This window comes from Gymnogyps californianus, chromosome 14 (assembly GCF_018139145.2).
Source record: "Gymnogyps californianus isolate 813 chromosome 14, ASM1813914v2, whole genome shotgun sequence".
NCBI classification, from domain to species: Eukaryota; Metazoa; Chordata; class Aves; order Accipitriformes; family Cathartidae; genus Gymnogyps; species Gymnogyps californianus.
The window spans coordinates 3,293,837-3,312,389 of NC_059484.1; the positions used below are offsets into that span (position 1 = coordinate 3,293,837).

Below are 18,553 nucleotides of genomic sequence, written 5' to 3' on the forward strand. Positions count from 1 at the left end.
ACAAGTCATGCAACTGCCTTGTAGGAAAAAAGATTTTGCTATAGAAAATGTTAAACTACGCAAAGGGACATATGGGCCTGGCAGCTGATTCTGAGACTAATAACAACTAAGTAGCTCCCAATTAAACTTACAGGGCACTTTGTGGGTGCCAAGGTCTGTATGTGGAAACACAGCTGCATCATCTGGGTCCTTTTCTGCACTAAGTAAAACTGGAAAGCTTAAATAAATCCATAAAGTAGGCAACACTTTACTGTAACGTCCAATGGAAAAATACAAACGTTCAAATGATGAACCTAGGAAGCGTATACCAAACTACTCCAAAAGGACCATAGCACACAACCATGGTGCTGCTGAGATGCACACTGGAGAATCACTTGGTGTTCCACCACGTGCTGGGACTGCAGAAGGTGGCTGGGACCAGAGCAGGTATCCATCTTCCTGTACCAGCCCTTATAAATCTGCCTGGTCTTGCAAGAACTTACCATCATTGAACAAGATTTGTTCTGTAGTTTGATATTTGTATGTGCAACACATTTTGCTCCTTTCTGGCTCACCCTGGCATGAAGATCCTCTGGTTAATGTGTTCAGGAAAAACTCCACCAAACTCAGTGTGGTGGCACCAGTGCATGTGAGAGGAGAAGCGGGATCTCTGCAGAAATGGGAATATTGGCTACACGGGCTGTCTGCTTAATGTCCTAGGTACTTTTACTGTTCATTTTTTACAGACTGCCCTGGTAGATTTGACTTTTGTCAAAGCAGATTAACAGCAAGGCATTCATAAACCATTTTGCCGTATGGTAGTATAGACTGAGCTTTTAACTTGCAATAGATGGCTGAGTAAGCTATCGACATGTGCTATCATATGTAATCAAGCTTGTTAGATTAAAAGCAGGATTTGTGCCTAGCAAACAACGCTGTATATTATTCATTGAATTTTGAGCAGCAGTTCTCTCTTGTCAGGATTTATTGAAATATTCACATGCTTCCAAAACGAAACAAAGGTCCACCAGCGTCTCTTGGGGAGAAGAGGTGGGATCAGTTGCATTCAGTTGCCATTTGGTTGGAGATGTCATACAAAATCCTCACACACTGAACATGGCTGAATTGTAAAAAGCTTTCACCCAGAAAGGAGATCTTTGTTACACAGAAAGTCTCTGACTCCTCCAGCGCTTGCCAGACACTGTTACATCACGTTCTCAAAGAGCTGTAAGGATCGCATGATATTGTCGTCCTGAAAGCAATGAGAAGATATTTTCATAAAACCAGCACTGACAAGCACGACTCCTAACTTTGCATGGCACAGGAGGGGCTCTGCAGCTGCTACTGCAGGCAACAGCCTTGCTTTCATAATGCTTTTCATCCTCGATGAGCTGGAATTGATTCAGTGATCAGGTCCCGATGCACAAAGCAGTCGTCTCTTTCTTTGGCACCTTAGTTGGTTTGAGGCATGCAAGCACAGGATCTTCCCATAAGCTTGACATTCAGCATGGGCTGTGCTTTACTGAAGCAAACCAGACACCAGCATTGAGCTGGTGACTGTACTGAACCCTCAGACTTCAGTGCCCAACTGCATTTCATTGATCCTGAATACGCAAATATGCACTTAGCTAATATGCTTCAAAAGTCCAAATAAAATTGCAAGTTTTGAACTGATAAGCAAGCTGCCTTGAAGGACCACTTCATCCCACAAATACAACCAGCTCAAACCCAAAATACACGCAATCTCAGCCTCTCCAAGGTTCCAAATGAGAAAGTTGGAGACACACAAGGGAAATCCCGGATTGTTTCTCATGAAGTCTCAAAATTGTACTTCAAGGTAATAACCAGAGTAATATTCAAAAACATAATGATGATTCCCACCCCACCCCAGGAATTCAGTTATTCCAAAAGTTAGAATAACTGTTTGCCTGTATCATGAAAATAATTTTCCACATTGAGCAACTTAAGATATCTATTGCATCTCATTCCTCTATCTTATTTTGAGGCTGCATCCATCTCTACTTCTAACACAGTTTGGTGGGTACTAGTACAAGGTATCACCTTGCATGGGAAATGAATCATCCTCTCCAAAGCGATGCTAGGAGTTCACTGCCCATGAGCCATATCCTCAAAAATGGCAGAGGTAAGCACTATAGCGCACTTTTGTTTGTTTTTCATAAAGAAAAAAAAGAACATCTTAGTGTTGCAGGGCTTACTCCTATATGCCAGAAAACCACACATGACAGTGCATCAGTCTGTACAGCTCCTAGGTGCAAGTATGTCAACAGAAGGAACCAAACCCAAACTAGGGCAGAGCTTTAAACAAACTCTAACAGTTAGAAGTAAAGCTGCTTCAATACTGAGACTACTAATCATACACATGCATGCAGCCTGAAGGCAAATTAGGAATGTGAAGAATAATACACAACACAAATGATCAAATTAAAGATGAGGCCAAAAATAAGCTAAGCAATCAGGAGGGACCAAGAATGAAGTACTGAAAAAAGTTAACCTTGTATTATGCATCTGCTAACAAGGATTTTGGTGCCTGAAGTCCCTGACTGAGAAGTAATCTGGATGTTGCCAGAGCCAGACTTAACACAGAGACAGTGGGAAGCCAGCCTAGCCCTCCACGGTGAGCGTCTTCCCATTGCGCAGGTACAGAAGCGCTGTCTGACTGCAGAAAAGGAAAGATTTTTCCAGGGAAAGTAAAATACACAAGGGGGCTGGTATGCAATTATTTGCACCAATGTAAACTTTCTAAAATGCAGAGGCCATTATTGTACTGATTAAATATTAGAGATACCTCTGAGCAAACATTCACACAGTTAATTACAGTCTAAGACAACAGACACTTGGCCAATTGCATGTTAATGCAGACACTTGTCTTTGTGCCAGTGCTAAAAATACGAGCAAATATTTATTACAGCCAACCTAATGTATGGAATTTGCAACAGGGAGCTTACTTCCAAAACAGAAAAAATAATAAATCATTGATATGATGACAGCATTTGCTTTTAATGTTTGACCATGAAAACATCAACTGGTTTTATAAGTCAGTGCTGTAATTACAAGATTTTGAGAGACCTTCGGCTCTGGGGAGTTCCAGCAACGTGGTACCTGCTAATGACATTCAGGTGCAGCACACAGAGACAATAGTACCAGCCTCTTTAAAAAAAACAAAAACAAAAACAACAAAAAACCCCAAAACCTAAGGAAGTTTAAGGGTGTTATGAGCTTTCTCTAGAGTTATTTGCTTGTCTACAGAATCAGGTACTGCAGTTCACTCAGGAAAATAAAAGCACTGGCCATCAGCAGTGGAAATGAAGAGGCCCTCTCCCGTGATCAGTCTGACCCTACTTTGCTATTCAGTCACAGGCTTCACAAAGCACCACCAGAAACTCAATCTTCAACCTGGTTTGTTCACAGAACAAAGGAAACCTGGGATCCTGAGCAACATCTTTTTTCAAATGGAGTTTGTCCAAAGGGAAAGCAAATACTGTGGCATGAACTAGACCTTTCATTGCAGTTATAATTTTGTCCTTACCTCCTGACACGATTCAATAAACTCATCTAAAGTTACAACACCATCTTTGTTTTTATCCATTTTCTGTAAAACAAAATAATAAAAAAAATTGTTTCCATAGGTAACGCTGCAATTATACTATATCATCTTAGTTGATGCAACCTGAATAAACCTAGGGCACTTTGCAAGCTTAGATTACAGACTCAGTGTCATTTGTTAAATTTGCCCTCTGCTAAGGACTTGTTTACTCTGATATTTGGAGCACTTTTGAGGTCATCTCCAACTATTCCTTCCTTGACATACACAGCAACCTCTGCCCTTGTTACATCATTTATTTATTCACTGCCCCACCAACCAGCACCCATATTCCTGTCTGTGTTTACGGGCAGTTGAGAGAAGCAGCACAGAAGGGCTGCAACACATGCAGAGGCTTCAGACTTGCTGGATGAGGCACATCTCAAGGCAAAGGGTTGGGCTAAGAGACAAATGAGATACCTTTGGAGCCAGGAAATCAGCAGACACTGTAGTTAGTTAGGCTGAATGGCTGCTAGGGTTTATTTTGGAAAATATAGTGGGGCATAGGATTGAACTTGGGGATAACTTTACAGTAAAGTATATCAGTGCATAGCTCAAGTGTTAAGAAAAACACATCAAAAATCAAGTACCTGGAAGAATACTTCTACATGCTGCCTTGGCGCATCTTCCTTGAGCACTGGATACGTGTACTTTCCCATCATATCATAAATTGCCTTTACAATATCCATCATCTCCTGCAGTAGTGGCACGCCAGCACAAACACAAAAGGGAAATTAATATAAATGATAGCACATTTCTTTCTTTTACTGCCCTTTTCTTCACCCTCCTTCTATTACAAAACAGCACAGAGAATACCTGTGCATGTGCATGAAGACAGATGTATCATCATACACAAGTTCATCTATAAAAACCAAGTGCTTCTTTCTGACTGTGCCGTGACCTTGCCACAGCCATGTTGGAGGTTCCTGCAGTGCTCACTTCCCTCCTCTGGCCAAGCAGCATTGCAGGATGTGTGCTCCAACATGGCAGCTGCTGGGGATGGTGCTGGGCTGCAAGTGGCGTGCTTGGTCCTGAGCACCATGGCACCGACCTTGTCCCATAGCCTCCTCCGGGCCAGGGACCTTCATGGCAGTCACTGGGAACCCAGCCCTTCTCCACACCTTGCACAAACTGCCACACAACTCCATTACCAGTAGCAGTAACCACAAACCCTCCAGGTACGCACAATAGTTTCGAGGAGATAGACCAAGACATATTTGCAAAATATTCAAGGTTACCATGCTCAAAGCCAAGGCTTCCCACAAAGGGAACAGGCAATACCAGATAAGAAGATAAAACCAGATGATAATGCAGGACTTGGCAGTGGTGCTGGGGGCTTCTAGTGCTTCGAGTGAGCCCACACCATACCTCCCAGTGCAGCCAGAAACCCCTTGCGCCTCAGTTACTGAGTAGCTATTGTCACAGTCACCCTCCCCTTCGCAAAGGTTATGTTGCTCATAGCTGTAACTAGGATTTTGCTCCTGGCTAAAGCAATCCATTAAAGGCACTATAATATAGGAAAATATGTCTATAAAATCATGCAATATAAGATCACTGTGCACTTTACTTAGACATAGATAAATGCTTAAGTCCAGTCTGATTTGCATTTAATTAGCTGCATGCAAAATTAATTGTGCTCTGCAACAGAACCCAGCCGGCTCTCTTCAGAAATCAACCACATTTGTCAGAAACAGCCTTACCTCCTTGTTTATATAGCCATCCTTATTTATGTCATACAGATTAAACGTCCATCTTAGCTTTTCATGAACAGTTCCCCGCAACAGAATGGACAACGCCATCACAAAATCCTGGTTCAAGGCAGACAGAGAAGTGTGAATTTTTATAACATCCTTTTCTAAGTCATCTTCTTTATATAATGCCAGCCAAGAGACTTATCTTTTTAGGATAGAGCATACGGTTATCAATCTCTTCTGACTCCCTTTTCCAAAAATGTGTCCTCTGACTGAACTCAATGGACGTAGCATCTGCTAAGATGATCTGAGTATTGTCACACTAATAAAAGTGTATGAGGCAATCAGGAAAATCAGAAAAGTCCTCAAGTACTCAACTGCAGCCAATGTAAAAGCCAAGCTTATGATATGGGTTAGGCAGCTTAGCAAGGCTGGAAGGGCAGGAAGACCTAATGGGTGCTGCAGCCTTAAACTCTCCTAGTTGTGAGGTGAGAGTTGTGAAAACAGCATGGGATTAAGAGCAGATCCAGTCCAAGATAGGCAGACTTGGATCCTAAAGTCGATAGGACAGTGGCTGCCCTGGCTCCTCAGACTTGCCAGGAGCAGCAAAACATGCTCAAGGCCAGAAGCTGGGACACTTTCCTTGCTACCCATCCAAATTTATCATGCTCTAAACTAAATACTGCATGAATGTAAGCATGGCAAAATACATGTCTGTTTTTTAAGAGCGCTGCCAGATGCTCCAGTGGCCATTCCCCTCCTAGAAATGGTCTGCTGCAAGAAGGAGCCACTCAGATTGCCACCGCCCGGTTAAACACAGCTGGACTCTAACTGTGGAAGTAGAAGCCAACGCTTTCTTACCTCCAGATCTAGGGTGCTGGTGAAGAAGGAAGAAAATCCAGCATTTTTTCTGTGCCCACCTTGAGAGAGATGGAGAGATCCCAAACTCCTCTAACACAGGGAGCCTCAGGTTTTGTTCTCTGGCAAAATCTGTCAGACTTGACCAGATGTGATTCCTACCACTAGTTACTCAGTCTGGGACACAGCATTTTAATTGTATTTTTGTTTACGGTAAAGTTACTGCTTCCAATAACTTTGATTTATTGTTTGTATTGCACAGTGGCTCAGGCACTGTAAGTAGCATCACTACAGGGATTTATTAGTACAGGCAGAGCTTCAGGCTAACAGAGCTATACAGTTCCTGATACCTCATTTAATGTACTTAGTCCTTCCTATGTTATCTCCATCAGCTCTGCATGGGGCAGTGCATCACTTCTTAGAAACCTTTGCTCCTTCTTCCCAAGGCTCAGAGGAATTTGGATTTGCTGAACAATACAAAAAAGGGGACAAAATGCTTATGTTTGACAACTGATAAAGAGACAGGTTTGCCAGGAAGGAAAGCTCAGCTTTTTTTTTTTTTTTTTTTTTAAACTACTTATCTAAGCATTTTCCTGTATCTCAGTCTGCTCAGGTTTCTGGAAGCCTCTAACTACTGAGTAGCTGCCATATGCAAAACTCCCACTGCAGCCGTCGCTACAGAGACACACATATACATATGGTAACATTCCCATTTTACATTTCATAAATTAACAAATTTCTCAGTCTTACCTGGAAATTACCAGAGTTCTTGGCCATTGGATGGCAAAGGCAAAACTGCCTATGATTTCTAATTTTATGATCACAGTAAACTGTCTTCAAAACTATGAATTTCATCCTCCACAAGTCTATGACTTAAGATATCCCTTTGCTGCACTCCTCCAACTATGTGTGTGAGCTTGAAGTATGGCTATTTGTAGCCACAGCAACAGGCCTTTTAGTTAAAGGGTGGATTTAGTTTCCACTGAGTACCAAGTACCTGAGATGCTTGTTCAATATATCAAATAAGCTAAAAAAAAAAAAGAAAAAAACCACCCACATATTCCAGGAACATACAAATATAACAATTCAATCATGCAACGCATGATGACTGCAGAAGGTACAAGAGGTACTGACTTTTCTTTGACATCGAAATTATCTGTGCCACTCACCTCTTTTCATGTGGGACTGTCCTCGACCACTCCTCTCTGCTACACAAATCTCTGCACTTTCTCCCTGTGATACTGACTAACACAATTTATATGTTTCTTTAGTGAAAGGAAACATGCAACTCCATCTGCATAAACTAAAGTGAACCAGATTTTAAAATATCAACTGATTTCAGACTGAAACCTCTAACCCATAATCCAACAAGTCCTACTGGTTTACAATGAAGCATGGATGGAAAAGCTTAAAAACACAAAACCAAGAAAGGGGCAAAGAAGGATGCAAAACAATTACCTCAAACTTCACTGAGCCATTTTGTGCAGTGTCAAATGCGTTAAAGAGATAATGTGCATACATGCTAGCATCTGAAAGACACAAAGGGCACCAGTTGGTAGAACAGTTCATTATACGCTAATGGCTCTAAACAACATTCATGACCTTATTTTCCTTTTGTATAAAAACCAACCTTGTAGCATTGCCAGATATTCTATGAACCAGTAAATATTAACATGGATTTGCATAATCCCCATGCCCTCCCTTAAAACAGCCTTGAAATGTAAAAGCTTTTATTATAGTAGAAACTATTTGGATTATGGGGCTGTACTTGAAAGAATGAGAAAAAAAAAAGAAAAAAATCATCCAAGAGCGTCTCTGGGGCAAATAGAGTGTTAGCTCTGGCAGGAAACGCAGCAAAAGCGCCAAAGAGTGATTGCAGCATGTGTGCTTCTTTCCTCTACCTTTTTGCTTTGTATGAGATACAGCAGACATCCCCAGGGACTGTCCAACTTCAGAGGGTCTAGTTCCAATAACTCGAGTTTGGCCCATGGCTGTTAAAGAGCAATCTCATCCGAGGCATATTTTGTCCTTTCAAATCTTAAACTGCTGGTTTTAGAAAATCTTTTCTATTGAGAAGAACAGTTTCTATGGCCACGTGAAGGATGGTTGTTAACTGGGAAAAACAGTAATAGTACGCGGGGGGGTGGGGGGGGAGGAGGATCAAATAGGTGTATGACCTTAAGACCTTACCTGGCCTGTTCTCTGCTCTGGAGGCAGTTCACACTGCTCTCTGTATTACTAGAGCCCAACTTTTCAAGAAGGAAGCAACCAACATTAAATACCCTTAATTATTTCATTGCTATTCTAGCAGCCACACACTTTTTTGTCTCTTCTATTCTTTGCCTCTAGCACACAGCATTAGTCAAGCCTGAGTCTTCATACTCAACGTATGGGTATTCAGGTGAAGCCTGGTGCCCTGTGCTACACAGGCAGTCAGGTGGAATGACCCATCATCTCTTTACTCTGATCTCTATGAAATGATTAAATATTTTCACGTTATTCAAATCCAGGAAAGTGTAACAGTGTGCAGAAGAATCAAATACTTAAGTTACTGTCATCCATAAGGATAGAATACACTGGACTGTAGGAAAAAAAAAATTGTCTACTACATTTTTAAGAGAAGAATTCTGAAATAAAATAGCTCCAGAAGAAAACCATAGAATTACTTATGGGACACTCCTACTAAAAGCTCCTATTAAGCTAAACTAAACAATGAACTAAAAATATTAAACTAGAGGTGTTATTTCAATAGAGTATGATGTACAGTAAATACTAGATCACTAGTATCATTTGATGACAGATTAGCAACAACGAGAACCTGTCAAGGATAGGAACCTTAGGTAACAAAAGTATCACAAGCCTGGGATGACACTGCACAAAGTTTTTATAATTCAGAGCTACTTTACTACCTCTGGGATGTACAAGTTTATCTGTACAGAGAGCCATAAAAGTGAAAAAATCTCTGAGGAATCTGAAATCTCACTATTTATAACGCTAAGGTTATACAAACAGTTTGGAAACCAAATGAAAGAAAACAGTGTAAAATACAAAATCACATCTGCTGTTAAACTGATTTTTTATTAAGCATGGTTGTACTACCATCATCATTAACCAGGGGAGAATCACATTTCAAGGGAATGGGACACACAAAAAAAAGGAAAAGGCAAGTCTTTGTCAACCTCAGTAGAGGGGAAAAAAGTTATCTATCCACGAAAAGATGAAGTTTCTGTGCCTGTTTTTCACACATCGGAAGGAAGGAGTCACCTGAGGCGTGTCACTTAAAGGAGTTAATGCAGTTACTTGGGGTAACTGGAGTTCCTTGGACTTACTGGAACTTAGGTTGAAAACACAAAACACATCCAGAAATACATTACGATTATAAATACTTAAATTTTTGCATATTTATTAAAAATATAAATTGACTGGTTGCTTTTTATAACAAAACCAAAAGTAACCACAATAGGAAATCATCAGGTCTGTACTGAAATTTAATGTAAACTTTTTATGGTGTACATCTTTGAGGTCACATGCGTTGTAAAACATAAGCATAACATGTTTTATCTTGACATTCAGTTGAAAAACCACTTGTTAATGACCTTCTTAAGCTAAATGCACATGCACACATACACTGTTGCAGAAACTTCAGTCATCATTCCACAATGAGCGTATTCTGCAGCTACTACAGAGTGGAATATATTTGGAAAGCCTCAAATACTGAATCTTCTACTAAAAAGCCACTTAAACCCATGACTCATTCCTTCAATTTGAGAACAGTATGCCCACAGAACACACCCAGTTAGAAGAACATATACATTCTTGATGTTTTTAAAAGGCGAGAACGTACATTATTTGAGATGTTTAATACAATACTTTAATATTCCAATACATGACATGACCCAGTCTTAGTCACACAAACATCAAAAATGATCATTTCAGGTAGCTAGGAGTTCACACATCAACTAAGAACTGCTTTAAGAATTTCAGGGAGGTTTTGATTAATTTGCAGGCCAAAATGAGGTCTGGGACTCTTCTGTGCTAGATACTACATGCACAGCAGTCCAACAGCACGGAAGAAAAGACACACTGAGGGGAAGTGATTTAGTTTCTGCCATCCAGAAAGTCAGTACGAAAAAAAAAGCATCAATCCCCAGTTTCTATTTTGGAGTTGGGGAATAAAGAGCTGACAACTAGGGACAATCTTTAATGTGAGTTTGTCTATATTCATGTGAAATAACGATTCAAAGGGTCTAACTTAACTTTATTACCTTGATGTTTGTGTTTCTGTTTAACATCCTGCAAAGCTTAAGCTCAATTCACATTTCTTGCACAGATTATCTGAAGTAATTTTGCAGCCAGCTGGCAGTAATGAATGTTAAGGCATGCTTCAATAAACCTGACAGACACAAAGTACTCTGCTTACCTCCATGAGGAAAGAACTGTGCATAGATCTGTTTGAATGTTTCTTCATTAACAACCCCACTAGGACACTCCTGTTGGAAAACCAAAAAAGAAAAAAAAAAAAAAAAAATCAAGAAAAAAACCCCAGCTCTGTAAAGGTTCATTTGCAAAACTCTACAAGCCCGAAGACAGCAATTAAATCACATCCCTGTTCTCACAGTGCTCTGGATGCACAGGCTGTGCAGCTGAAGAAATTATTTTAATTCAGACTGCAATTTCATCTGAAGTATCTCATAGACTTGGTTCACCATTATTAACATTTCTAACAGTGTTTTCAGCAGTGTTTAATCACTGTTATAGGACAACCTAGAAAGGCAGCTCATGCCTTCTGTCATACGAAGCTTTCATCTAACAATTACAAATAATGTTAGTGCCAGCTAACACTTACCTGTCCGATGCCTCCACATATATGAATTCATTAATCCTCAGCAGAAGACTGTAGCCAGATACCTGATACCAGCTCCATGGAGGCTAACGGTATATACTATACTAGTAAGTCCTTACAAACAAGCCTTAGTATTAGGCTGAAAAATATTAGATCATTTTTAAGCTGTTTATCCGCTCAGTCTTCTGTAAACTCTGAGAAGCCAGACTGTGCCCATGCAAATTTTCTAACCTGGCAACCTGTGGAGTTACTTTATTTTTAAGCTCTGCTACTGGAATGCAAGGCATTTCATTTCACTTTTGGCTGCTTCGAATAAGGGCAAGCATTTAGGAAGAGGGTGGCAGATTTTCTGCCCTGAACTTCCTGACCTACTGACTAGCCCCATGGGGCAGCATTCAGGAAGGGGAAAGGGGATCCCTGCCTGGAGGGCTCACACTTGCTCTGCTACAGCCAAGCAAAATCCAAGCCATTGTGGTAGTTTGGGGTAGGAGGTACTCCCTGGGCACGCTTGCAGAGTCTGGACAGCACCCGTGAAAAGGGAGACATGGCAGGTATGAGGAGCTGGGCCCCCAGATGCTTTACCCTGTAAGTGATATCTCAACTGAGGTCCTCAGATCTTACCCAGCAGGATGCAGGACCACAGGCAATGGAAGAGACAGGTGAAAAACGGCATAAGAACTGTCTCTGTTTTGTGAATTCTGTTTCCTTACTCTCAACTCTTTTTTTTTTTTTTTTTTAAACGTAAATTACTTGGACAATTCAAGTAAAATTCAAGAGCAAATTTAGCTTGACTATAGTGCTTTACCACCCCCACCCCACCAGCTCAGTGCTGTTATAACACACGTTCACATATCACAAAGAGCCTCAGGTGCTACTATCTATGTGAAGTTCTCAATTATATAAAGTATTTCCCAGTTGATGACACTCTTCCTCACAGATTTGCCTATCAACCAATTTTGAAAACTAAAACAGAGCAAAACAATAAAATAACCATGACACTGATCCTTTTTGACAGAGCACAGAATTATAGATACAGAAAAGTCAGCTTCCTCCCACATTCAGAAATACCAACTGGCAGAGACACCGTGGGTCTGTCCCCTGCTGCAAGCATTTGACACCATTCACAGCAATTTAAATTCCTCAGCCCCAGCTGAGGCAGTGTGTCACATGGAGGGAAGAGTGAGCAAGAGCACTGCCACTTCTGGTAGGACATGCTGAAGATGGATTATCTAAGTAGGTTAACTCAGAATCTCTCGCAAAACTGGTGCGTATATCTTGGTTTGATGCTTATGATTAAGCTGAAGGCCAGATCTGGGATCAAGAAAGTTCACCAGTTACTGGCAGTATACTCACTCCATGCATTCCTCTTTCTGTGTCACACTATGGTTGCTGTCTCATTTTAATACAGGTCCTTCAGCAAGGAGTTTCACAGCTCTATTACCCTTTGCACAAGGAATCACCAGCTTTCAGTTTTTGGAACCTGACTCCTACTACCTTGTCTGATAGACCTGAATTCCTGTATAGCAAAAGAGAGCAAACAGTTGATCCCAACGCTTTTTCTACCTGCCACTTGTGATTTTTTGGGGATGGACACAAGCGAGTTTCAAAGAGCACAGAGCTGCACAGCCTTTACATCCAAACACACTACTGCCACATTACACTACCTGGAATATGCCTGCTACGTCACATGATGCTGTTAGGGTGGAAACCCCCCTAATCTCTCTATAATTCTGTGCTTGGCCTGGACTTCATTAAAGAGCAGGCTTGGGAGTGCATCATGGCCCTAGGTATGTTTGCAAAGCAGGGCAGATGCCAGTACTGCTATAGTTACTCACTACCCGCAGCCTGGAGCTTCCATAGATGCATACACTCACTGTGTGTTACACCCCACTCTGCAGATCCAAGACAGATAAATGCTTCTTCTGGTAGCATTACAGGTTGTTGAATTTGAGATGAGTAAACTTAGGAAGTCTAAGAAAATCCCTTTGAATTGGTGACACAAAAAGCTAGAGGAAGATTCAAGTCTATGACTTATTTATTGATGAACTCTTTAGATACCTTTTAAGAACAAAAAGGACTTTGACAAGAAATTCTTCCACCATGAAAAGCCTATAAAGGAAAAAAGGCATTTTTTTTCCAAGCCTCTGATCTGCCAGCATCACCTGCTGCTGATGTGCATTCACTAACCAAGGAAAAGGACAGAATGAACAAGAGAAATCATTTTATCCTGTGCAATTCACAGAAGGAGAGCAAGGAGGGGTACTTCAGGTGACAGTGAGGCAGTTCCTTAATCACATACCTGTTTGCTATTGAAATTAGGGTGATTAGATCTGAGTGCCTCCTCCAATGCAGAAGAAATCCTGCTGTCTTCTACCCGCTATTTGGGTAGAAAACCATCAGTGATTTGGGAGAGATTTGAGCTAAATAAAGGACAATTTGTTGCTTGAAAAGCCCTGAAATTATCTTTTACTCTCTGTCTTCATGTCCTGACAACTGTCTTTCCACTGGTTATGTTTAAGTGTCCCAATTAAAACCCAAACCTGGCACTGTGGTCTTGACCTCACCAGGGCTATCCCTTCTCCAGCGTCAGTGTTCAAGGCTTGTTCCACAGCAAGGGGATAAAAAGACCAACTGGACTATCTAAAGCCAGTGGCTGCAGGACCAGACCTTGTTTTTTCATTTACAGACAAAACTAACAAGACTTTCTAATTCTGTACTGCAAAATTCCTGGTTAGATGAGTATGCCAAAAATGTTCCAAAGCTCCTAATAAAGCAGCCATTTCCTGGTTTCTTTGTCATGAGAAAAGTGGTTACTTTTTCATCTGTTTGTCCCACTTCTAATAAGCTAGAAATCATTAAAAGAAGAATAATTAATAGAAGGTAACAGCTACCATTAAAGTATTCTCCCAAAGTCCATGTTTCCTAAAGCTTGTAATTTAATGTACAATAAATAAATAATCTGATATTTATTTAGGGTATCTTTTAATCATAGATCAGACCAAGTACCCTATCAACAGCCATTCTTGGGTAGAAATTCTCTCCTTGGTCACTGGAGTGCTGCTGCTCCAAGACCCACACTGGGCCTTTGCAGAACTTCAGAGTATTTGACCAAATTGTCATTCTTTTTAAAACTAAGCCTAGCACAGCACTTAACCGTCCTTTCCAGCATAGCGCTACTGGCCAAACATGCTAAGTGAAGAAGTATTTCTTTCTCTCATCTTGATAAATACAACTACTATATTCACTAAGAACCATCACTTCACATGCTTAAAGATAGTTTATAAATGTAGGGACTGATCATTATTTTCTCTATACTTTCCACAACTGCAGAGACCCTTGGGTTTCTTCCATGCTGTGTTAATAGCCTTTGTTTACTAAGAGCCCCAGCCCACCACTAGCAACCCTGAGAATGAAGTTTAAGTCTGCGAAGGACAGGCTGCTGCTGCACACACTCTCCTCGCAGAGGCAAGGTCTCCTGTAGCAGTTTTGGCCATTGTGCCCGATTAAATTTTCTGAATTTCCACGTGATCCTTATGCTTCTGATGCTCCATCTGGAAGCCAAATGAAAGTTTGCATCAAACCTCCAGGAGCGCTGGGGAGAGGCAGCGCTGACATTGATCAGCCTGTTTAGCTTTCTGTAACTGGATTGCTTTCAGACACATATGTTAGTACCAATTCATTTGCACTTAATTGATCACAATTTTGTTTTTATAAGAGTCAAATAATGCTCAAGAGGCCTCATTAGTGCTACAGTACTACTTAATTCAGCTGACTCAAAAGAAGTCTCTCTTGTGAAAAGGAGCAGGTAAGCTTAGTGTCAGTTTAAATTCCACTGAAGATAACAAAGGTTTATTCATTCAAGAAAAATTTCTTGGCAGTATGAAAAAGCACAGTCCTTCACTGTAGCATTCATAAGGCCTTCCTTTGATGGCAAGGGGTTAGATTTCAGGTAACACCTCTCATTTTTTTGTATTGTTTTCAAGCACGGAAACAACCCCCCATTTTCAAAAAGCTAACAATCGAGCATTGGCATTAACAGCATGAGTCATGCATTTGAATCTACCCTCTCAGACTTCTTTCAAAATACTAAACCACAAAGGATCTGAATCCACATTAAAAAAAAAAAAAAAGAAAATCAAACAAAAGTTGTACTTGCTGTTCTTTCTTCTGCTGGAATCAGAAATTAACTTCATTGATTGCTTTCAAAGATGTGCAATGCAGACAAGCAGGGATCAGCAGGGATCAGCAGCAGAACTGAAGTGGGGCCAAACGGAACCTGCCCATCAGACTGTTCTCAGCTAACTTGGTCAGAACATGAAAAGGAGTACTTGGGGGTCACATTTTGCTAAAGTAGAGGTATTAAGTTAGCTGACCACAGACAAACTCTAATGTATTCTCCTTCAGGATCCACATTCCACATTTGCATCTCTAAGCATTCACACATCCCACATATTTTGTTGCTCCTACTATGTTCTCCCAGTTTGGAGATATTTTGGAGATGATTAAAGTGTTAGAACATTTCTACCTTGCTCATACTGTTTGCTTTAGTCTCCAAAAACCTGATTTGCTACAGATGACTACATCTCATACTACACTTCATTACAGATTTACTAAAATATTCACACTGAGGCAAGGTAAGAATGTCTCCAACAGCCCCTCAGTTATTTGGGTTGTCCGTTTTCTGATTTAGTATTAGAAAATTATCCCTTGCAGCTAATAACCATTTTCCCTAACAGCACAGAACCCCCCGAATTGAGCAAAAAAATCTCATAAAGATCCCAATCCTTTTAAATCCATGCACTCAATTCCAAAGAATGTAAGTCATCAGCAACACGGTCTAAATGGGAGGTATTGAATTGCTGAGCTCAAACCTCCGTCATTGTTGGTCACTTCATTAGTCATCAATTTATCAATTTTAATCTTAAAAATAGTTTCTCGTTCTCCTCCTTCCCATTCCACAACTGTTCCCCAAACTTTACTCCTCTGAGGAGTGGAAGCTTTCTTCTAATTCCAACCTATGCCTATTCGTAGCCATTTTGTTCCCGTGCCAATATTGCCTTTTAGCTCAAACAATTATCTCTCCTGATGTATTTACAGACAGGAGGTATCACATTTTATTTTGTTAAGCTAAACCAAGGCAAGATCCACCAGAAGTTCCACTGGTTTTTGCTGTCTGTTCCCTTGCTTTTGCAGAACCACAGCCAAAGAAATCAGACCAAACGCCTTACTTTAATCTGGCTCCACTCTGACAGCCACTAACTCCAAGGTGCAAAATAGACTATTCCGCATAATGCAGAATGCACCTTGGGGGCAGAGATAACTCCTAAGATAAAAGTGAACTTTTGGTCCTGGCATCAAGAGATGCTGGAGGACAGCACCCTTTCACAACTGGAAAAGAAAGCTGAAGGCAAAGAGAGAGGGGACATTTGGCCAGGCAGTAAGGACACTGGCCTTGTTAGCGTGCTGTGCTTCTCTGGAGTGGCAAAGGATCTGAATTTAGTGGAAGCCTCCATCAGTCTGGTGCAGAAACACCAGACCTGACCAGTGACACACTGGGAAGAGACTGGGAAGGTTTGGAGGGAGTGGGGAAACAGATTTCAGAGACAAAGAAAAATCAGGAATAAAAGTACTGAGAATTAGGACCCTGGTCAGCTGCAGCACTGGTCCAGAGGCTACCCCAGGCTGCACTGAACTGCCTTTGGTCAAACACCATCCATGTTCATGAACATCGAACCCTCAGCTCCTGTGACTGCAGCCAGGCTGAGCGGGGCCTCGTTCTCTCTGTCCATTACAAGTGCCTGTAAACGGCTCTGTGATTATCCAGGTGTTGCCTCACGATTAAACAGGACCTGTGCAATCACTGAGAGCAAGCAGTAGGAAAATGACTGTATTCCCACAGGGATTTTGAATCTCCAGATGGCACTGTAACATCATCCCGAAAAGCAGACAGTTTGGTACAATAGCAAATATGGTAACAGCTGAGTCAGTTTGCCTGCTGTGCATAATTACTCATCCCATTGAAACCATGATTTACAGGCTACAAATGCTAAAGCTGCCCTTCCATTTCAATTTAAACCTTAGATATTAAAGCTTCATGCATATTGCATGCATAGCAGCTGAAGAAAAACAGACTGCTTTGTCCTAACAACCTGATATAAAACAAGATCTTGCCAGCACTGCCAATTATTACCAAGACCTTCAGTGAGGTCTTAGGAAAGGGTTTAGGTCACAAGTTAAATGCACTTGTCTATCATTCTTGCCCTAGTAGGTAATACCTCTGTACTGCAAAGTGATAGCAAAATTGGGAGGGGCAAGGGGTAAATGTCATATCTGCTGAGAGTGCTGCAAGGCTGCCTCTGGTTTGCATTGTAGCTGCTGGCAGAGCCAGCTTCTCCTCTCAGCATGGAGCAGTGCTCTCCCACACAGGATTCCCACCAAACACAGCAATACAGAAGGCATTTCAGAGATCTTAGCAAAACACCGTGGTTAAGAACTCTAAGTTTAGTCTCCCACAGTTATGTCATATTATACTGTACGTCAACCTGTCAAGCGCTGTCTCAAAAGCCATATGATTTCTTGCTGACTGCCCAAAGCATGAAGGGGTTTCAGAATATCCATCTTCAGCGGTTAGAAAACTTCACACATGAAATTACCTCCTACATGCAGCAAAGGCTATGCAAATACAACACGTGCACCAAACACAAAAATATAGAAAGCTGAGCTGTGCCTTGGCCCGCCTAGGTGAGCGGTGAAATAAAGGATGAAACCACCTGACTCCTTGGAGAAGTCAAGTATACATTGGAGATGTGATTCAATCAAATTTCAAGAATCTGTCAAAAAGAAAAGCCCTTCTCAATGTCCAGCAGGTTTCCCTCAACACTGCCTGTATTTAAGGTAGCTCAGCTTTCTTTTGGCAAGTTTTTACCCAATAGACTTGACTTTCTCTTTCCAAGAAATGTCAACATTTCACTGTGACAGTAGCTGAAATGCTGGAGCTGTCCTGCAAGACAACTTAAAAACCACACTGTGTTTATTGAGCTAGCTCGATACTGATCTATTAATCATCATGAAAACATCAGCTGGCACAAACCACCTGGGTGACTAAATCCAGACCCTCAGGCAACCATGTAATGAGTATTCATTCTTCAAGGTCCATAAAACATCTGCTCCATGTAGCCTCAAAATTCCCTATCTGTTTCTATTTATTATGATGAGTCCCTAAGAGGCAGCAGCAGGGTGACCTAGAAGCTGAGACTCACGGAGCCACAGACTCCCTGCTACCAGGGAGAATGTGGCTGGAACGATGGTTCACAAAGATGAGCACAGTGCTGTTCTGTGCGCAGTCATGCCAACTGACATGTTTCCTGCTTTCGCCTAAATCTGTAGCCTCTCTCGTCTCCTCAGTCTCGCTACCCATTTACTTTTGATTTCTTTTTGGCTCCTGCCGCTCCAACCTTATTCCTTACTTATGCAGGACCTTATAGTCCTAATATGCTCTAATTACATCCTACTACAAGAGCAAGATTCCTCCAGCTAGAGAAAGGATAAAAAACCAAACATCCTAGGCAGCTAATCACAAGC

General features: G+C 41.2%; 1 protein-coding gene across 3 annotated transcripts in view; it reads right to left on the reverse strand.

The window, feature by feature from the left end:
* Positions 1-946: 946 nt before the first annotated feature.
* The window catches only part of KCNIP1 (potassium voltage-gated channel interacting protein 1), a 286,094-nt gene continuing 268,487 nt past the window's right edge, over positions 947-18,553 (reverse strand). For all 3 annotated transcript variants that reach the window (XM_050905059.1, XM_050905060.1, XM_050905061.1), the window contains 6 exons: positions 10,550-10,619; positions 7,588-7,658; positions 5,281-5,388; positions 4,171-4,275; positions 3,527-3,589; positions 947-1,231 (listed from right to left, as the gene is read on the reverse strand). In XM_050905059.1, coding sequence (XP_050761016.1) covers positions 1,184-1,231; positions 3,527-3,589; positions 4,171-4,275; positions 5,281-5,388; positions 7,588-7,658; positions 10,550-10,619 — 465 coding nt within the window. In that variant the 3' untranslated portion in view covers positions 947-1,183. The remainder of the gene's footprint in view (positions 1,232-3,526; positions 3,590-4,170; positions 4,276-5,280; positions 5,389-7,587; positions 7,659-10,549; positions 10,620-18,553) is intronic.